Source organism: Anser brachyrhynchus (assembly GCF_964034855.1).
Source record: "Anser brachyrhynchus genome assembly, chromosome: 7".
Classification (NCBI taxonomy): domain Eukaryota; kingdom Metazoa; phylum Chordata; class Aves; order Anseriformes; family Anatidae; genus Anser; species Anser brachyrhynchus.
The window spans coordinates 347,916-363,758 of NC_137701.1; the positions used below are offsets into that span (position 1 = coordinate 347,916).

General features: G+C 39.2%; 1 protein-coding gene across 4 annotated transcripts in view; it reads left to right on the top strand.

The window, feature by feature from the left end:
- The window catches only part of LOC308198052 (nuclear pore complex protein Nup153-like), a 32,927-nt gene that overhangs the window by 12,062 nt on the left and 5,022 nt on the right, over positions 1-15,843 (top strand). For 2 of the 4 annotated variants that reach the window (XM_080599593.1, XM_080599595.1), the window contains exon 8: positions 899-15,051. In XM_080599593.1, coding sequence (XP_080455719.1) covers positions 899-967 — 69 coding nt within the window. In that variant the 3' untranslated portion in view covers positions 968-15,051. The remainder of the gene's footprint in view (positions 1-898; positions 15,052-15,843) is intronic. The other 2 variants (XM_080599594.1, XM_080599596.1) reach the window with 2 other exon arrangements.

Consider the following 15,843-nt stretch of genomic DNA (forward strand, 5'->3'; position numbering starts at 1 on the left):
TTTTCACGATGTCATGATGTGCTATTGAGTCATCCTGTTCTCAGTGAAAGAATATTAAAAGACAGAAATGTTTTCCTTTTATATTCTCATGTACACAAAGCTGTCACTGATGAAACATGCTCGTGTTCTGTGTAAACTATTCCAGGTGAGCTATGTGCTCCAAGTGAGAGTTCTGACAATGTGCTGAGTTATCGGTTTTGATTGCTTTGGAGTAGATGGAGTCTGATAAATTTTCCATAAAATTAAATGGGCATCTCTTTCTGCGAAAACATCTGTGTTTCCAGTATCAGTCTGAGTGTACAAATGACCACGTGTTAAGTGTATGGGCTTCTTAGGCTGGAAATCAAAGTGGACAGTAATACTGGTTGCTTATTGCTTTTAACTCTTTCAATCTCTGTATTGTTTAGCCAGCACAATCTCCATTTGGTAAAGTTCTAAAATGAATGTAGCAGCAACTGCTTAGTTTTTAGGGGGGTAGAGGTTTTTTTTTTCCTTGTTTGTTCATAAATGACAGAAAACAGAAAAGTATGTCCCTTTTACGGGGTTGGTAAACACAAGTTTTGATGAAAACTCTCCCCCCCACACACAATTTTTGTCATTTTGTTTAAAATAATTACTTTCTTTGTTAGAGGATTTGACAAATTTGATTTAGTGTTCTATCAGTTTGTCCTCAATGCTGAGTGAACCAGTGTGCTTACTTTAGCCCCAAAATTTAACTGAACTGTACCCACAATGCTGAATTAGGGAACAACGTTAAGTAGGTGAGGTGTATTCAGTGCTATAAAATTAAAAATAAATAAATAAAATAAAAACCACAAAAAACCACATGAAGTGGTTGTTGGTACTTTGTGTATTCTGTACATATTCAGCTAAGTCTTGAACTAAACTTAACTTGCAGGGGATGAGAGAGAAGACTTTGCCTGCAGAACAGCGAGCAGAACCATCTGAAAGGTATGACATCTATTAATTTAAAACTTACTTGAAGGAAGAAAGACATCTCCTTTTTCAGTATGGTCTGCACCTGAAAGGTGGTGACAGTTCTCAGTAAAAGGAATGGGAAATCCAATGAAAATTTTGTATTTTGAGGCAGCTGCAAAGTCTGGATTGTGTTTGAAGATCAATATAACTTTGAGAAAATTGTTGTTTTTATGAAAGGAAGGAAGATGAGCAAGAATAAAAGTACTGATACACCACTTTTTATCCCAAGTTTATCTTCTGAGTAGGATACGAAGATGGGAAACGAGGCACGTTTTCTGTATCCACAGAAAGGATCTTTGCTATTGGAGGCCTAATTTTTTCCTTCTACAGGAAATATGGCTCATTTTGTAGTTTAACTAAATCTGTAGCGTTACAAATTTTGCTTTGACAGATATTTCATGGTTTATAACTCAGTTTACTTATAACAAAATAATTTGTCCCTCCTAATGTTCCCTAGGGGAAAAGCTATTAGTTTTAGCTATTTAATTGCTTGCAGTTTGAAAGCTCTGTCCTAATGGGATGATTCTTTCTGAAGCATTCTTTAGAAGGTGAAGTAGGGGAAGTGAGTTACAGTTCAGGAGGATGTTTATTGATGTGTTTTTTTCTTTATTTTTTAAGCAAAAACATGGAGGAAGATTTATGATTTATTATTCTTTTTTTTAATACTCCTTTCATGATGAAGTTAATTGTCTGCTTTGAGTTCACATGAAGACCATGTGTTCTTTAGGATCATTTGAGGCCAAATGCTAACTCATCTCTAAAATAAAAAAAATCCAGCAGAATTAATTGAATTTCTTCTTGAGGAGACTGCTTTGTGTTATACTGCTTTCTTGGTTTAGGTCAAATGAGTTATCCTCCAGATAATATTGATGGCTTTTCCTTCTGGGCAAATGGTGTTTTGGGTAATAATGCTTGAGTTAAGGGACTTTGCACTCGGTTTTTAGGGGGGCCGCTCTTTTCAAAGAACAGTAGCAGGGAATTTTGTTGACTCTATGCTCATCTGCCAAGCAATTCTTAGGTGACCATGGGCATTCTTTGGCTTGCAGGAAGAACTCAACACTTTGTTTTGGCATCTAAAAGTTGGACTTCACAACAACCACCTTTTTAGGGGTGGAAGCGACTGGCTTTAAGGTTCTGGTACAGGTGCAATCAGGTGCTGGGTTGTAATTATGTTTTTTTCAAACTGTTCTAAATTGTCTTTGCTAGAACTCCTTTCTACTTCTCCATTTAGGAAGGAGATACAGCAAACTCATACTGCTTTTGATTTCGTTCACAAAGTTTATTGCAGTGCCCTACCTTTTGTTTGTAGAGTAGGTAGTGGTGGTAGTGTTTTTTGTGATGCTGGTCTCTGTTGGGTGCCATGTTCTGGAGCAGGAGCACCACACTGATCTGCTGGCAAGAGTCCCTTTGGACAGTTGAGTTGGAATACTCAGTAAATCTCTGGCCCACCAATGCTATATATCTATGCGTGTGTGTGTGGGTATATATATATTTTATATCCTCAGTCCAATTGTAGATTAGACTTGCTTGAAGGCTGACAACTGTCTTTGCCCCCTTGAAGCTCACAGGTGTTAACAGAAAGAGGAATATGGGCTATTATGGGCAAGCGATAGTTGTCTGAATGAAGATCTATTTTGATGTAAGACTTTTTTTCAGAATTCTAATGGATTGACAGTTTGGATTAGAGAAAAGTCTGAGCATCTGCCTTAGGGATCTGTCTTCCTCTATGCAGTTACAGTGCTAAGCAGGCTGTTGTCAAGTATTTGACAAGTTTAGACCAGTTCTCCTCCTCAGTATTGTGGGAGTTTGACCTGGTGTCTTCCAGTGCGATCTAATGCACTTCTGTACTGACTGACTGATTGGCTGCAAGATAAGCTTTGATGTCACGGTTTTTCCAGGCATACTTCATTTTCTTGCCATAGTACTTTTGTTAGAGTTATTCCCTATTCCACTTCTGGTTTGGGTTATTTTTTCCCCATTTGCTCTTGGATTAGGATATCTTTCTGGTTTTGAGCTAGGCTTTTTTAAGTACCAGAAAAACGCCTTTGTATGCCTTACAAAAGGGATCTGTATTCATGTCTGAAAAGACTTCTGGAATGTTGGCATACCCAAACACCTCTGCTGTTCCTGCTGATGGCCACATGAAAGCCAGAGCTGCTTCTGAAGCTTAGGCCATATTACCTTGCCACACAAGTCTAAGGCGTCCCTATTCTATCAGAGCTGTTGGCAGTGTTTCCCATGTGTATGTGTGCATATGTGCACTCTTTCTGTATTTTTGTGAGCTGTTCTTTTATATCCCTGCAAAAGATACACGTGCATCGCAGAATCAGAGAACCAGTCCTATTTAAAGGAAGCACTGGAAAATAACAATCTAAATCAGCTCTTCTATTTCAGGTCTTCTGGCTTAGTCATTGTTCCCATGTGAACGGTGCACTTATGTATGTCCTTTTCATTGCTGCTGTTAATAAAGTTTTTCCTATTTAGAACATCAAGTATTTACCAGCGTTTAGCAACTTGTGAGACAGCTTTAGTTTTTTTCTGATCAGCAGGTTTCAATTCTAGGACTAATAACAGCTCTAATATCTTGAAAAAAAAATTTGGCTGGTAATTTTTTTTTCTCTTGTTTCCCCCAACTTCTGTACTGTCGTGTGCTAGCAATGTGACCAGCTACAAATTCAGTACTGCTGCGTCCAGTGGTCTGTCTTCAGGAGTGAGTAGCGGAGGCGGCAAAATGAGAAGGGAAAGAGGAATACACTATTTATCAAGAGCTGTACAAGAACAGGTAAGTGACTCTTAAATTAATTGCTGTCACTGAGCTTACTGAAGTAACTAGCTAAGTGTGTCAGTTTTATTGCATCATAGTAAATTATAACAATACCGCTTTATTTTTGCATTGTTTTTGTTTTCTTGTGGGTTTCAGAGCAGGCTCCAATTGATTTCCTGTGTTTGAATACCTGAACTTTGCTTATGTAATTTTGAAATTTTTAATTCTCTTACCTTGGAGATTCTTCAAACTATAACATTTCTCGTTAGCAATTGAATGAATGAGTCCTAAGAGGAGAAGTAATGTTTTGGTGAAGGTTTGTATAGTTTTTCTACAGGAATGATACTTGAAACGAGTGCCAAGTATAAAAAGAAAAAAAAAAGCTTAATTTTTGGTTTCATATTTAAGTCATACAGAAAGATACAGGCCAAGAGTGTGAAAAAGAGTAGTAGAAGAGAGCATTCTGCATGTCTGCTAACGATGACTCAGTTTTTGATACTCACCAAACTCATTGTGAGAGAGTTTTTTTCTCATTTTAATAGGAAAAATCTATTCCATAAAACTATGACCATGAATATTCAGATTATTTTTTCTTTTATTGGATGTTATATAAGCTGCCTGTAAGTTAATTTAAGTATTTACGTTAACATTAAGTATTTAATTAATATTAAGTTAATATTAAGTATTTAAGTTAATTTAAGTTTCAAATCATTAAATGGGACTTCTGGATGATGCAATATAAAGAAATCGTAAACACTGTTGTTTATTCCTGTAACGCAAATAAAATAATGGTCCAAATATCAAAAGTTCCATAAACTTTTCAAATCAAAACTGTGAAACAGATGTAAGCTACAGGATGCACTGAATATCAGTAGTACCAACTTACATCCCTGCCTAGTCATTTCTAAGTAGATCATGATAGTACTGTACAAATTTTGGTCAGATTTTCTATGCCATTTAAAACATAACTCATCCAATCTTAGTAATCAAATAAAGTAAGTGGCAGGGATGAAAATTGAAGTTGTTAAGAGGCTGTTTTCTGATTTTTATATTTGCATCCTGATACATGGTATAGACTGTATTTACCAGAACACAATCTTCAGTGCTGCTAGTCTGACTTTCTTTGGTGCTTTTTGTGTTTAGTTTGGTTGTTGAACCTACCTGCTTCTTTAAACATTACCTTTTTCCACGTTCACTGCTGTAATGACTTTAGAAACTTTGGCAGCTATCCTGCCTAATTTTGCAAGAGGAACACTTTCTCACTTGTCTTGAGAGTGTACTCTTAATTGAAGCCATGCGAGGGTAGTTAGAAAGGATGATGCTTCTCTAGAGCTTTGATGACTAAAGTACAGAGAAGAAAGAAAAAAAATGTGATCTGTGCATCTCTGTTCCGCACAGGTTTTGAGTTAACTTTCAGTGTTCTTGCTGTACAGTTGTTGAATAGAGTATAATGTGGAAGCAGGCCTGCCATAAATTAAAATGACGTGGTAGACAGAGGTGGGGAGATCGGGATTTCTTCTGGAAACTTGCTTTCTCTTAATTTGTATGGATTTTTGTTCTATTTAATTTTGTTAATAAATTGGGTGGGATGGGGTGAGAAAGTAGTATGTCTTGTATAAGAAAAATTAAAATTTGCAACTTTAGGAAGTGGAGGAACCAGTGCTACCGAAAATACCCCTACCCATCAGTGCTGCATCGCTGCCTCAGTTCAATTCTAGTTTCATTGGTAGTAGCGCTGTCTCAGCGTCACCGAGCGCTGTTTCAACAGCAGCAATGAGCACGGCAACTCCAGCAGCTGCGACGGGCATGGCAAATCCATCAGAGGTGGAGGGCATGACAGATCCATCAGAGGTGGAGGGCATGACAGATCCATCGGAGGTGGAGGACTTGACAGATCTATCAGAGGAGGAGGTGGAGGACATGATTTATACAACGGCGACGTCGGGCATAACGTGTTCAACAGTGCCCTCAGGCTTGACATATCCAATAATGGCGGCGGGCATGCCATATCTACTGATGACAAAGGACATATCAAGGTCAACAGCGGCAACGACAAGCGTGGCAAATTCAACGGAGGCGGCAGGCATGGCAGATGCAGCAGCGACGGCGGCGGGCAAGGTAAATCTTTATGCTATAAATAATGTTTACAATGAGTATACTGCTTTATTGCGAGTTGACTTTTTCTGTGGTGCTCATGAAACTAACAAATATTAGTTTCTACGCAGCTGAATGAATTGGGGTTGTATGCCAGTTTGGGGAAAAAGGCATAAATGTTTTGATTCTGCTTCTCTCAGTCTTAGAGCCTGCCAACTCCCATTTAACGTGATTGTATAACTGCTTCAAATGCTGTGGAAGTCTGCGGGGGAAGGGGGGTGTGGACTTTATGCCAAGTTATTTATAGTGGTTTTGGCAGGGGTAGAGTTAATTTTCTTCGTAGTAGATGATGCTGTGTTGCAGATTTGTGAGCAAAACAGTGTTGGTAAGGCACTGGTGTTTTAGCTGTTGCTGAGCAGTGCTCACACAGTGACAAGTCCTTTTCTGTTTCTCACGCTGCCCTGCCAGCGAGGAGGTCGGGGATGCACAAGAGGCTGGGAGGGCACTCAGCCGGGACAGCGGAGCCCAGAGGACTGAAGGGATATTCCACACCATTTAGCATCGTGCTCAGCAATAAATGCTGGGGGAAAGAAGGGGAAGGAGTGGGGAGTATGTACAGGGTTATGGCATTTGTCTTTCCAGGTAGCCATTACATGCGATGAGTCATTAATGCTACCTCAAATTTAACAACTTTACTTCTTTATTTCCAGTTCTTTTCCCTGTTCCACTTGGAGGGAGTGAGCGAGTGGCTGTGTGGTGCTTAGTTGCCTGCAATGGTTAAACCACAACTTTATTTAAGTTATTAAATTAGAGGTAACGTGGTCATATGAGCCTCACATAGAATGAGCCTAGGGTGCAATAATTGGCATATTATTGCAATAAAATAAACATTAATCTGTTCCAGAGTACTTGAAATATTTTTTGTACGGTTTGAAGTAGACAGCTGCTTTAACATGTTGAGGTGTTTGCTGAAGTTCTTGGAGTATCATTGGGCTGAGTTTGCCGTTCTTCAGCTTCCTGGCTTGCTTTTCCGTGCATTTAGACCTAAGTAGCATCTCCAGCTTTTCCTCTCAGTTTCTGGAATTTGGTTTTGAAGATATTGTCCTATACCCACTTGGAAACTTCCCTGTGTTTTATTATTACTTTTATCTGCAAAATAACTCAAACATCAGGTTTTTCGACGTCACTGCGGGACTTCTGTTGGGTAGTGAATTCAGGTAGTTGTTGCTCTTAAATATAAACCTTTAATTCTTTTGAAAATACAGATACAACCAACAAGTACTGTTAGCAGTCCTGAGTTTGCGTTTTCATCTCCAGTTGTGAAATCTACTGAGGCAGAAGTGCTACCTACGTCTTCTGTAAGTAAAATAATAAAGGAGCTTGACTTTTTTTCTTAGGCATTTAGTAGGCTGTTGCAGAACACTAAAGCACAATCTGCCTTGATGGAGAAAAGTATGTAGGCTTCTGGCTTATAATTTGTCATTCAGCATGCGTGCTACAAATGTGAAGAGCAGCTTTCAGATTTGGTTTTGTGTGTGCATTCGATTGGAGTTCCTGTGGCTTGAGAATCTGAAAAACCTCTCTTGTTCATAGCAGATTGGGTTTACATTTAGTGTTCCCGTTGTAAAATCGGCAGAACTTTCTGGACCCAGTGGTACTCCAGTGACGCCCTTTCTTACCCTAGGTAACTGAAACTTTAGCACTTCAGATCTGAAGTGCTGATTTTCCTTTTTTTCTTTATTAAATCTTCAATCTGTCCTGTCTGCGCATGCTAGCAATTCCAGGCAGTGTTGGACTTCTGCAGTATTTTTCCAGTGACAGATCTGCTTTTATAATTTTTGTTTTGTTTTGTTGCTTTTTGTTTTGCTTGTAATCATAAAGCATTGCAAAGTAAGTAGAATTTGTGAAGATTCTTATGTGAGAAGCATGAAAGCTGGAAATTCTTGTTTCTAACAAAAGTGAGTATAATCTGCTCTAACTAGGTCACATTGTGAAAGCTGTTTTTGTTTTCTTTTGTTTCAAAAGACACCACCACCTCAACCAACATCAACACACAGAAAGAGGAGGTCAAAGATTTTGCTGGTGGTCCCTTCACCACTGCCCACGTCTTAAAGGAAGGAAGCGTCTTAGACGTTCTAAAAAATCCTGGTGAGATAATGAACTCCTTTTAAAAAGATGCTGCAAAAAATACGCTAGCATTTTTTATTAAAAAAAAACCAACACACGACTTATGGTTAATAGAGTATCTGCTATAAATATGAATGTAGGAGAGCATTACATTAAGCGCTGCGTTTGTTAGGGTGCATCTGCCCCCTTCTATTCTAAGTGGTGTTTGTTGCTGGAAGTAAAACTGCAAGATGAAAAGCAGATGGGTTGCATCTCCTTTACGTGTTAGGATGTAATTGTAAATGAGGTACTAAGAGAATTAGCCAGATAATCGGTGTTTCATTTTAAGTAAATACAATTTGTGGAATTGAAAAGGAAATGTTTGTAAAACTCAACACTCCTGTCCCACCTTCAGCCCAGGTGAAGAAAGAATAGGAAAGAGCTTCAGTTCCAAATACATGGCGAAAGCTGCGAATCTTTGGGCCTTAGCTTACAATGGCTCCTGTGGATTAAAATTTAAACTGCAAACAGAAGTGGAGTGTTTTACGTTAAAAACCCTTTTCTGAATTTTGTTTTTAAGCAATTGCAATTGTTTTCAACAGTTTCATAAAGTGTGTCTGTGGAAAAGATATCTTTTAAGAAAAAGGGCTTTATTGAATTTGATCTTTTCCCAAAAGTCTTCTTCTAACTTACATACTTGTTAAGAAGGCAGCACATTTCTCTGTTGGAAAGAGCTAAGTGAGAGAAAATACATTGTGCATTTTGTTTAAGGAAAGACCTCTGAGTGAAGTGACATTCACTTTCTTTATCGGTTTAAAAGAAGCAGAATCTAAATCCACATTGTTCGAAGACTTCATTTTTGATTAAAAAAAACCAACAAACAAACCACAAAACAACTATGTTCAAGGTAGATTTACAAGCAACTTGAGCTGCTGTTTAAGATGCATTTCCTTTAGTCTTTCTGTATTAGTAGCTTGTCTTTTCTGTTAAAATTGCCACCTTTTAAATAAGGAGTTGTCCTAATTATAGAAAATTAGACAGTTGTTCAATTGTCTTGAGTTTTTATTATTTAATTAATATTCAGCATCTGTGGGAAAATACCGTATGGATTGCTGCTCCGAGTACAAACTTCTGTACAGTTACTGGAGTAGATTTGAGTCATCTGCTACGGAAGGAGGAGCTTTAGAAATCTGATTCGATTGGGCATCGCGTCTTAATCAAATTGTATTATTTCCATTCCACGTTGGACTGTCAGATTTCAGTCAGCTACTGTCTGTTTGTACTTGTATCGACCAGTGAAAATGTTGATTTAAAGCTTGCTTGGAAACAAAGAGTTAAATGAAGCTTTAACGAAATGTTCTGTTGTGACCCAGTGCAGCAGATGAAATTTCATCCGTTTAGATAAGATTTCTGGGGACTTCCTGTTGCGCTCGGTCTGAATGTCTAGTTGTAACCATTGGCACCTGAGTTGAAATTTTTGCCCTCTAGTAAAGTCACTTAGTTACATGTAGTGAGGTGCTGCGCTAACAGGAAGACTTTTTTTTCTTGCTTCCTAGACTTTGGATTGTTGAAAACACGCTCTTCTACGTCTGCACAACCTACAACAAGCACAGTGGTTTATACTAGGCCTGCAATAACAACTTTTTCTGCAGGTAAAGAGACTTCTAAACAAGCATCGTACTGGCAATCTGATACATGTGACCCTTTTCTGCAAAACAAAGACATAAAGGACAAATGTGTAACTTGTCAAGCTACTAAAGCGTCAACAGTTGAGAGTATGAAACAGACAGTAAGTTCAAGTCAATGCGACACCTCAAAGCCAGCAGCGCCCCCAGCAGGGATGCTGGGCTTTGGAGACAAATTCAAAACAGTACCTGGAACGTGGGATTGTGATACATGTCTTGTCCAAAACAAACCGGAAGCTACAAAATGTATAGCATGTGAGACACCAAAACCTGGAACGGGAGTAATGCCTGCTCTGACATGACCAGTGGTCACAGACAGCTCGGTGACAGTGACATCCTCCTCGAGCAGCACTGACACAACAGCCACTCTGGGCTTTGGAGACAAATTTAAGAAGGCGAAAGGCTCTTGGGACTGTGGAATATGCCTTGTACCAAATAAGACGGAAGATAACAAATGTGTAGCCTGTCAGTCTGAGAAACCAGGTATGGTCCTTTTTTTCCTGTTGTTTCCATCCTAGCCTCTGTGAATCTTGTACAGAATAAAAGTACGTTGCATATATGGAATATTTTAAGCAACACGATTCCCAGGTACGGTTGATGGGTTAGCGGCTGTCTGCAGGATTGGTTTACAGGCACTTCAGAGGTCTCAGCCCAGGTTCCAGCCTGTCGCATAAATTGAACTGATTGTGAAATGTATTAGTACGGAGCTGGATCAATGCAGATACCCCCGACTTTGCAGCTGGTGAGGGAAGGTGGCTGAAGTGAGTGACTTAATTTAAAAACAACATAGTGATTTTTCACTGGCGAAAATGAGAACTCCATAGAAAGAGTTAAAAATGACTGCGTTTTTCTCTTTCAAAAAATAAGTAAAAAAAATTACAGAATGTGTCCAAAATGCCTCTACTCACCGTTTGTATGTAATTGAGGGGAGATGTGAAGCCAGATTTCAAGACAGTGTAGTCTTAACTAGTCTTAAGCTAAAGCAGAGAGATGCCTATGAAGGTCAGTGGTAGGCTTCAAGAAAGCGAGTGACCCGCTGGGTAACTTCTTCAGGGCAGTACTGGGTTGTTTCCCATTGTGTGTGACCGTAATTGATTTTGAGCGTGGTTGTATTGTTTTTAAAATACGATTCTAATTCTAACTTTGACTCTAAATGTCATTTAACATGCCATTACATCGAAAAACACCTGTGCAAATATATCGTGGAAGAAACAAATTAAGATGGACTAGACCGGGCTTTTGTAATCATCCTGTGCGGTAAGACTGAAATTTCCTGAGGTAAGATAATGGATTTCAGACAGAGTTGATTCTCTTGGACTTCCAACCTCTGAGCGGTCAGTCGGCATCTTTGTCTGAGGCTCTTGCCATTGCAAGGAGGAATTTTGGAAATGAGGGGTTTACTGTGACCATGGTGCAGTGAATTGCACGGTTACGTTGCACTTGTCAGGAGGAAGAGCGATGCAAGTAATACTAGGATAAAAGTTTTCTGCGTGTGCTGTGGAAGGGAAGAGCCATTCTTGTCTTTCCGGTTTTGAATTTGAAGCGTTATCTTCTGCTTCTCTCTTAAAAGGCACCTTTTTTTTAAAAGGCACCTGTCAGGCCTCTTTATGGAGGTTACACTGTGGTCAACAGCAGCAGAAGCTTGTGTGCTGAACAGAGTTGTGTGTTGTTTGGAAGCTTTGAGTTCCACTCTGGTTTTTTTGTTTGTTTCTTTGTTTCTTTGTGGGTTTTTGGTGGCTTTTATTTTTTTCAGGGGCGGGGGGGGGGGAGTTGCGGAGTAGTTTTGAACATTTCTGTGGGATTTGACAAATCAAATTTAAAAGTTAATGTTCATTTTATAGTTCATGTTCAAACAGGATGGTTAACTGTCTTGTTTGTCTCACAGAGGGTCCAACACCTGTGACCAGTAGCAGTGCATCTGCATTTTCTGCTCCTTCTGGAGAATTTCTGGATTTAGACAAATTCAAGAAGCCTGAAGGAAGCTGGGATTGGGAGACCTGCTTGGTTCAAAACAAAGCAGAGGCCACGAAGTGTGTAGCCTGTGAAAGTGCAAAGCCAAGCACCAAAGCAGAGCTCAAAGGTAATCCTTAATGATTAAAACGAGGATGCATATTCTGTGATTTATTTTTTGGTTTGCTCTGATTTTTTTTATTTTCTTACCTGTTAAGCACAATTATTTTTTCCTTTGAGGTGTGGCAAAATTATTCGTTTTTCCTGTAGGAATATTGCCTAGATAACATCTGTTTCCACACTTTTCCCCAAGAATAAGTTTATCCTTTTTAGAGAAAAGCTTTCATTAATGACGTGCTTGTTCTTTACATGCCCTACACGTTGTTCATTTGGAGTTCAGACTAAAAACATGATCTTTCAAAGAAGTTCGTATACTTTTTAAAGCCAGGTGGTGGGCAGAAAACACAATTGTGAAAAGTTTTATGTAGAGAGGAAGCATGGGGTTTTCTTGTTTGTTTTACTGTTTGGTGGGTTGTTTTTTAAACAGTTTTGACTGGAAAGATCAGGACTAGAATGTAGTTCAAACCTTCATGTACTTCAGGTAAACAGAATATCTTTTGTCTTCACTTGTGCGCTTATGTCCATCAAGTAAGACCTCTGAAACCATACTAGAAAAAATCTGCGGGATTTGATATGTTCATGTACTAGAGCTTTAGAAAAAGTTTAATTCCTATATGCAGCATGTCTTCTGTCCTGGTTATTGATACGTACGCAATTAGTAGCAATCCCTTTTTTGATCTCAACACTAGGTTTAGACAAAAAATTGCGACACCTTAAGGAACCTGTCCTGCATCTCATACAAGCACAGAAGTTGCAGTGTCTCAATGCTAGCAGTACAGTTGGTGGTAAAATCTTTAGTAGGGTGAAATAGAGGCCTCACACTTTTCAGAGAAAAAAAGAGATGAGAGAGAGTATCTTATTCCCACGTACTTGCAACTATGCTGCAGAGTGTACTGCTGTTACTCTAGTGCTACAAAGGTCCAAAAATCACTGAACAGTTATTAGCCAGTTTTGTATTCCTTTAATTTGTTGAAAGACTGCAGTAGAGGATTGAAGTTTTTATTGAGGATCACTGTGTGGAAAAATTCTGATTGTTAAATGTCATTTGTATGACTTAAGAACCACGTTTTGGAGTACAGAATTCAGTATTAATTCCAGAAGGGGTAAGGGAAAGGACATTAGCTAGTAATCCCGAACAAAAGCAGTGTATAGAGCTATACTGATTTTAATCGCAGTATTCTTACAGTTGGTCTGTTACTGAACAGATATGTTTTGGGGAGATATGGTGGCCAGGGAGGCGTGTGTGTTTGTGTGCTTCCTCTTCTAGTTAAGGTTCTGGGGTTTGGTTTAGTCAGGAAAATTCGATGAGGCACCTTGTGTAAAAGGAAATGTTAACCAGCATTTTTCAACACGGTGTAGTCCCTTAAAAGTGTCATAGATGAAAAGAGGCCATAACCGCTGGGGGAAAAAGTTAGTGGGAAACTGAGAGCAGGATCACATTCAGTAGTGAGAGAGCAGCAGCCTAGGGAAAGCTGATGAATGACTGTAACAGATAGTTCTATTTTAAGTGTAAAACAACACTCAGTACTTTATAATGGTGGTCTTACCAGAGGGTTCTTCTCCATGGCTCCTAAAAGCACGTCTTGAAGGCATTCGAGTGCAGTGAACTTAAGCTGTAAGAGTTGGGCTGGTAAGCTTGGCCTGATTTGAAGCTGTAGGCACGGGGCTATAATTTCTGAACAGGCTACAAAAGAAACTGTACCACTGTGCTTTTCAGTGCTCCGTTTAGCAAAGCCATCAAATTGTTGCAGGCAATTGATGTTGTTCTTCTAAGAGCACCTGAAAGATATTTTTGTTTGAAGAGTTCGGAGGTACCGGTTAATACTGGTTCAGATAATTACAGCCAGCTCTTGGTGTTTGTGACCAATAAAGTTTGTGGCTCCAAAAGGAGTGGGTTAGTGCTAACTGATTAACTGCTGTATATGCAGAAATATGGAATCTGATTACTTACGCAGAGAGCACTTAAAATGTATTGTTTTGCTGGCTCTCAGTGAGTTGCATCTTAATGCTACCAAGGAATAAGCTTTTTGCTCCTGGCCCAAGTTTTTTAATTTGGTGAAAGCCTTTTCTGTGCACGTGCACATGCCAGAGAGGTTGCTTAAGTAATAGAAGCTATAGTAGCTGCTATCTTCTGTTTTTTGTAGAAGACAGAAACTGAATTCGTTAGCTTTGTAACTGTTATGCATACCAGAATTGGTTTTCTCCCTTTTGAAAATAGTAGAGGGTATGCCTATGTCAGATTTGGTGAGCAAGGTGATCAGATGAGGGCACTGCAAGACTGCCAGAACGCACCAGGTCTGGGGGGAAAAGGAATCCGGCTGAGCATAGGAATTTCTAAAAGGTAACCAAGGAGTTGTGCATTGATACAGTTATTCTAAATAATCGGATTCTTGTAGCTCTGCCTTTGGAAAGTCTGTGGCCCTTGCTGTAGTGGCTGTACACAGGATGCAGTCTACAAAACCAGAAATGCAGAAGTCCTATGTTTTGACTCCCTGGATTCATCAACCTGCTTCAGGATGGCTGGGGGAATCCAACTGTTAAGTCTAGCCAGACAGCGCAACTTGGGCTTAGCTGCCATTGTAACCAGCCTTGTTTCTCAACAGTAGCAAAGCTGAATGCATTGGAAAATATTTTCAGGTTTGGGCCTGCATAAGGTAGAAGGGACAAGAAGTGGTTTTATATGCTAGGGAGTTCTTGTTCTTAGAGCTTTCCCTCTAGTTTGAGAGAAGCACATAACTAGTTTTACAGTGGGTTGACAGGAAAGAAGTGGGGGGGAAAAATGGGAACGCAGGGAGAAAGCCAAAGGCGTTATTACTAGAACAGGTTTAGAATGCTATTCTTTGCTTTTCATGAGCTTAGGGCAATGGGGAGTTTAAAGCTTAGCACTTCCTGAGAGGGTTTCTTACTCTACCGGCTCAGTTCTATCACTTATTTAAGGCAATTCAGGTCTCTGAACGGTTAAAGAATTGATACCAAATTTGATGAACTTTGATCCAGGATACTGACAAAACAGGACTTCATATAAACAATTTCAGTATGTTCATGAGGTTAGCTTGTGCGTTCTGTTAAATAGTAAAAAATGACACTTCTGTTTCTGTTTACCTAGCATAATTCTGCAAATGTTGCCTCCTTCTGCTTTAGAATGGAAATGCTCTTCTCCAAGAGAGCACTGTCCAAACTTCTTTGCCAAAATTTTTTGATTAAATTAATATTGTTTTATTTTGAAAACAAGAATAAGCCACAAACATGTTTTCTTGCTTCGGCTATCCAGAAGAACGTCAACAGTATTTTCAGATTTTCCTTCCCTACACAACTGTATGTAGGAAGAGTGCAGTTGGAAGCAGAAGACCTAAGGTGATGTATCTTCTGTTTGTTTACTACAGTAACAAGACAATGGATTACCTCTTTATTAGAACTTGTGTAGCTTTGCAGTATTGAAACAAATGTAGGTATTAAAATACACATCAGTAATACGTTTCTGAATGGCTGAGTACCGTGCTCTCTTAGCATTGAAATACCCAGCCATTGGATTAGTTTGTCCCTCATGTTTGCTTAGTTTGGAAGCTATTTCAGAATGCCTTCAGCTTGTATTCTTCCCCAAAAGCATAGAACTCACTTCTCTGCATCCCCAATTCAAGTCAGAGAAACTGGACACTGCAAACACAGGAGGTCTGCCTGTACAGAATCAGTGAAGACAAGTCTAAACAGCGGATTTTTTTGAATATGCAGCTGGGTTATCTGAATGTTCTTTATGCAGTGTACCTCAGTTTTAGTACAGATAGCACTTGTCTTGGTTCTTGTCATTAGTCTGAAGCTGCCCCTGAGAAAATCTTGAAAGGGAAAGTAGTGAAAGCTAATCAGCTGGCCCTTTCTTCTTAAGAACCAGCGTATTTTGTAATTCTCCCACTAATAATAAGGCGTCATGCTGGAGAATCGCGATTGTGTTGTTAAGCAAGACTGACTTCACCTGAGTGGTATAGTTGGCAGCTGTTGAATGTTTAATGGACTTTAAACAAACAAAAAAACAGAGCAGGTGGAGGTAGACATGGCAAACTGACAGGCAGTGTCAGATGCTTCTTTGAAATGGATAATCTGACTCCATTCACTTCTTTCTGGAAATAAGATCTAGTAATTAAACAAATAAAA